Here is a 5717-nt window from a genome sequence, read left to right on the forward strand (position 1 = left end):
AGTGTCACGGCGTCGATGCAATGCTCAAAAATAATAGAGATAAAGACTAGTTGAGATAATGATAGACAATCGAGCATATGGTCAGAACAGGCGAGGAATAAATGTGGTGATCAAGATTAAGTGCGGCTTTTGAGATGGATCTTTTATGGATCAATTTATACTGACAGAAACTAATATTAGTTCTTTGATCAAATCAAGAAGCACCACAATTTCTTGCACCTGCTTGACTTTTTACAAGCATACATTAAGATATCTGCCTTCAAGAATCTATACATACTTATATACATCCATGACACATTTTGTAATCTTGATTGTGATATACTGATATATTGCATAACACAACTGGCACATTTTTGCGACATTAATGTAATGTGAAAGGAGACATTGGCACGACGAGTTACGCGCATGACTGTCTTTAACTTTGCACTCACAAACTATTATTTTAAAAGTTCTAGTGCTCAACAATGTTGAGAATATATAATACCTTAGATATCTAACATTCAGAGAGCGATTTCGACACAGCATTAATACTGTGCATCTGCCAGTCAGTACACAGTCATATGTACTGGAGGTCTGTCCTACATAATCTACTTGTTCTTGATCATGTTCAGTTCGGTTTTACATATAATTGTTCTTTACAATAGATGACACAAACTACTTCATGCTCAAGTTTTGAAGGCACATCTATCTTACATTTTGTACATTACCATTTTGTAATCATACGTAGCTATCATAATATTCATCTGCATATGATAGTTTATTTATATGACACGAAACATTGGTGTATCTGCGGTCTTGCTGCCCAAGTGTTCTCAATGTAGAGGTATTATCTTTATGTATATATAAGTTAGATGTAGTAATTTCTCATAGACATAATCTACCTACGAGGTATACGTACGTAAACTAATCCAAAACTACATACATTACTGGCTATCATTTATATACTAGTTTTGACCAATAGTAAAAGTATAAGGAAACATCTATTTCCCCATTGGTCATTATAGTTCTATTTGGCCATTTATCACTTGGTTATCCACCTAAATTATATAACCTACTCCTTGAATGACTTATTACTTTGTACAATATGTTACAAATGTCGAAGAAAGCATTAACAGAAGATGTATACACCCATTCATTGGGGGCTTAGTTAGCTATTTACACAATTTAGAGTATGATTTTTTCGTCATTATATGATTCAATATTCCTTACCCTCTGTAATATGTATGTTTCTCAGCAATCGTAGTTCATATGGCATTATTCCCAAAAGAAAAATTTGTATCTACATGTATTAGGTCTTCTTTGGTGTCTAAAAGTATTATTTAGGGCTTTGAATTGTCTTGGATCATATTTTCTGGAACCTGGCAAAAAACGTATCTTACATGATTTAAAAAAACATAATTATCGTATCATCAATTATACCATGTGACACTTCTAAGTTTTTGTAACTTTTTTGTTTTCCCAGTCATGTCTGCTAGATTATAATGTCCTGCTATTAGCTGTTGCTTGTTCAAAAATTTTCCAAAATGTTTAATGACATGTTCAGGTTTTCTATGATTCTTATGATTTAACCATTAGGTATTGGATGGTATAATAGAAAAGTGTTTAATGTGCTCATACATGGTCCATGTCGCATGTGATCTCACAGTCTATTTGTTTATAAGGAGGGCAAAACAGGTGCATACGCAACTGTCAAACACTTTATGAAAACCATCATGGTTGTGTAACCGTCATACTTGGTTATAAAACCATCATACATGTCTATGTAACCATCAAATATGATTGTGTTGTTACTCAAATCAGCAATGGTTTAGTTAACATCGGGAAGACTTTTGATCTGAGTGTCGACCATTGGACTCCGCGGCATCGGAGAGGCTACTGGGCGTGGGCTTCGTGATGCCGAACGGGGGTTGGGGCTTCTGGAATGCCGGGCGGTATGGGCTCCGTTGGCGTTGCTCATGTCTGCTTGCAGAGCACCAACTCCTCGCCGAGTCAGCAGCAGGGTCTTGAAGGCTACCCGGAAATTCTGGTTGAAGTACCCGTAGATGATCGGGTTGACCGAGCTGTTGAAGTAGATCAGCCAATGGGCGACGGGATAGATGTAGACATAGATGATGTCCCGCCGGCCATCTGACAGGGTGGCGTAGTCGTTAATCATGGTGATGACGTGGATGGGCAGCCAGGAGATGGTAAACAGGATCACTACCGTTACCAACATCTTGATGACTCTCATCTTCTTGCTCATGGCCAGGGATTTGGCTTCCTTACTTGCCTTGTCGCCGCCCGGGGTAGGCTTTATCCACACGCTGTAGCCGATGCGTGCGTACAGGTACATGATGACCATGAGGGGGCAGATGTAGCATAGGCCGAACAGTACAGTGGTGTAAGCCTTGCGCCAGTAGGGATACGGCTCCTCGCAAATGTGGAGGTAAATGACGTCTCCCTCGCGGGGGAAACGGCCGTCCTGGATTAGAAGGACCTGGTGGGAGGGACGTGTGAAAATGCTGAATATAGTTTATAGTCTAAGAAAGTAGACTGCCATAGAAATGGCATAGAAAGTTTGAAGTCATCAATGTGATAAAGAAGCATATCTGTGTAATCATATCATGTGCAAAATGAAACTAGGAGGTTAATATGCAAGTTTAAAGTTAAAATTGAATATTATTTGCTGTGTGTTGCTATACCTGTGGTATTGCCACAATAATAGCCAGGATCCAAACGCCAGCAATCACGTACATGGTGCGTTTGATGGTGAACTTCGGTTCAGTTGGGTAGATGATTGCGTAGTATCTGCAAACAAAAGAATCATACAGGTAAATGGAGAGCTTGTGATAGCTGTAAATCTATTGTGGAGTCACCACGCCTGCTTCTTTCAAAAGTGTGTTTTACGAGCATAGGTTTGATGCCTAAAGCTTCCTTAAATACGGAATCGCTGACATTCCGTTACGTTCCATTCAAAAGAACTAATGCAAAAGGACAACAAGACTCGATCACTCAGAGTGGCTTGAATCTCTCACTATGCGTATACCACCATGTAGTCCCCCAATTAAAAACTACGACGTTATAATTTCGTAGGAAGCTCTAGCCTCTCTTAAACGTTTCCAAGTGATGCCATTTACAACTAAACACTTCAGGAGTAAATAAATGCAGCACCATCTGAGACTTTCCCACGTAATGGCCAAAATGGATGCCAAATATCCGAGGAAATTGGAGTGAAAAAGAATTAACATCGTCGGTAATGGCTCAATGAAGTGACAGTGGTACTTTCAGCGTAATGGCAAGCTGGAAAGTACGCTAATTGACTGAGCGGGAGGACTATGAATGTCCACAGGGAATTACTGTATATGTATATCATTAATGCACACCCTTTAAAGAGTGAAGAATAGGTGGTGTGCCGAGGTTTAGGAATCAACGTAAAGATGAAAGTAATCAAAATGCTGGAAAATTGTTTGCGTGCGATGGTGTCATTAACTTATATGTAATATATTATATCGTAATATCATATATGTATCTACATATGGTCTTAATCTATTGGACATAATTTTGCTAAAGCTATGCCTTTCGCATACAATCTATCAGGTCAAGGAATATCAACAATATTCGAAGCACATTATGTTCCTTTTTCACTTCTTTCTCCACACACTAAAGTCCTCACCTGTCCAACGCAATGGCGACGAGTGTGAAGACAGAGGCAGTCACCGAGACAACTTGAACTGCAGGAGTCAGCTTACACATCACGTTCCCGAACGGCCATCCTGTGACAACAATCACAACTGTATCACATCTGTTCTACAGTTGTACTAATAGTTTGTAACTCTCTTAAAATGTCTACAAATGCCTTTAGTCGCCATTAAAAAGTATGGAATGGTAACTAAATATGGAAGACTGCTAAGACAAGACTGGAGTCAGTCAAGGTAGGAGTTTCTCCGCAGGAAAAAATGCTCTGAGACGAGAAATGGGTAAGTAAGGAAGAAATCATGTTACTTAGAATGAATGAACTTTATTGCTGAACAATCGTACATGGTACAATGTATGGCAGTAAAACAACAATAATACTAACATTACTACTACAAACTACTATCGATAACTATATATGACTTACAATATGGTCATGTATCAATTACATTAATCAGACGTCCATCATAGTGCAAACCAAATTGCAGGACTCACCTCTAATGATGTTGTCCACGAGGGTGAAGGGCATGCAGAAGACGGCCACCAACAGGTCGCTGACAGACAGGTTGAGGATGAAGAAGTTTGTGACGTTCCGCATGCGGGGGATCTTCAGGACCACGAAGCAGACCAGCACGTTTCCGACCACACACATGGCAAACACGACGAAGTAAGAAATCACAAACACAGCTATGATCGGCACAGTTTGCTTCAAGACAGGATTGCCAAAGTCAAACATAGTCCCATTATAAGAATCATTCTCCGCCTGCATATTGATATATTGAATGCCTGACCTTTTTTTAAGTTAAAGAGTTATGATTTTAGTGATTTTAGTCTGTATTACAATCTTCGCTGGAGGGGATGTCTTCAGCTATTCTTGATACTTGGCTCCTACAGACAGCGAGACGCCAAGGACTCCACCATGATCTGCGGAAGAAAGATAAAGGCATTAGGAAAGCTTCTTTCGAATCCCTTCACATCTGCTCTGCAGCATGCACAACTTTAGTGCCATTTCCAAATGACATTTTGCAGACGGTTATCCTGTAATGCGTTTCAAACTGGAGCCTTATCTTGCCGAACAAAAGCGAGCTGAGAAAATGAAGTATACAACAGCGAGTAGTTCTTGGCAGTTTCCATCCTTTACATGGCGCTGGGGACTGAATAACGGCCTGCTTCGGTACGGAAGCTGAAGTGGTGACGGTTGCTGGAAGTTAACAGCTACATGAAAGATGAAACCGCGTTGAGATATGATTTTCCGCAGATTCATTAGTTCTGACATTGCATTATCAGTATACAAAATCAGTCGAGCCATTCTTTCTTCTGCCATTGAGCAAATAGGCAAACCATCTTAAAATTCGCTACAACTCTATTTGTTTAATGCATATTGCGGTACCTCATTTAAGCCCTTATATCAATTGTAGCCAAATAATTAAAGCTGAATGCCCAGATACAAGGTTTTTGTTTAAGATGTAGATGTGGTTAGGTTTATTGAATATCATAATTCGTATTTTCGAAAGTACCCGTACAGGTGTACTTGCATGAGAGCTAAATATGAACCTTTACAGGGTAACGGAAGCCAGACTTATGGTTTGATCTGCGGTTCGTGAGGTAATCCTACCAGTGGGCGATGATTGGCACGGAATTAGTCATAAACTTTATCGTGGGCTCCAGAAAAACCAATCTCCATAGCTCAAAATAGAAACCCAGCCCTGTGGACTGAGTGCTGTTGCTGGCATGGATATGCTACAACACACGATTGGATTGAATGTAAACTTGTGCCTGTACCTAACACCATCCTCATGATAAGGTGCAGGGCCATGGAAGCACTCAATAACAATAGGATTATAAAAAGCCTCCTAGTATATCCATGGATTGGAATTTCTCCTACCCTGTAGCGTAAGGTATTTTCTGTACTGTTCCTCAGCATTTCCAATCCTCTATCAGCAGTCCATACACGATCCATAGTCCAGGTCACAAACTTGAACATTAGGGGTGGAAAGAAATAAAGTCCGCATGCTCTGCGGATCTTTATGGCAAATGACCAACGC

General features: G+C 40.0%; 1 protein-coding gene across 1 annotated transcript; it reads right to left on the reverse strand.

The window, feature by feature from the left end:
- Positions 1-534: 534 nt before the first annotated feature.
- On the reverse strand, positions 535-4572 carry LOC109478300 (neuropeptide FF receptor 2-like). Its single transcript, XM_019779780.1, has 4 exons — positions 4168-4572; positions 3653-3752; positions 2682-2787; positions 535-2476 (listed from the first exon to the last, which is right to left on the reverse strand). Exons 1-4 carry the CDS (start codon positions 4439-4441, stop codon positions 1808-1810), a joined length of 1149 nt encoding a protein of 382 aa, XP_019635339.1. The 5' UTR covers positions 4442-4572; the 3' UTR covers positions 535-1807.
- Between the last annotated feature and the right edge of the window lie 1145 nt (positions 4573-5717).

The sequence above is a fragment of the Branchiostoma belcheri genome, unplaced genomic scaffold, assembly GCF_001625305.1.
Source record: "Branchiostoma belcheri isolate BF01 breed outbred unplaced genomic scaffold, Haploidv18h27 scaffold43, whole genome shotgun sequence".
Lineage (NCBI taxonomy): Eukaryota > Metazoa > Chordata > Leptocardii > Amphioxiformes > Branchiostomatidae > Branchiostoma > Branchiostoma belcheri.

Coding starts and splice junctions, on each gene's coding strand:
- LOC109478300 (XM_019779780.1), bottom strand. CDS start 4,441: ATGCAGGCGGAGAATGATTCTTATAATGGGACTATGTTTGACTTTGGC. Junction 3,753..4,167: donor CGTGGACAACATCATTAGAG/GTGAGTCCTGCA, acceptor TTGTTGTCACAG/GATGGCCGTTCGGGAACGTG. Junction 2,788..3,652: donor GTCGCCATTGCGTTGGACAG/GTGAGGACTTTA, acceptor TTTTGTTTGCAG/ATACTACGCAATCATCTACC.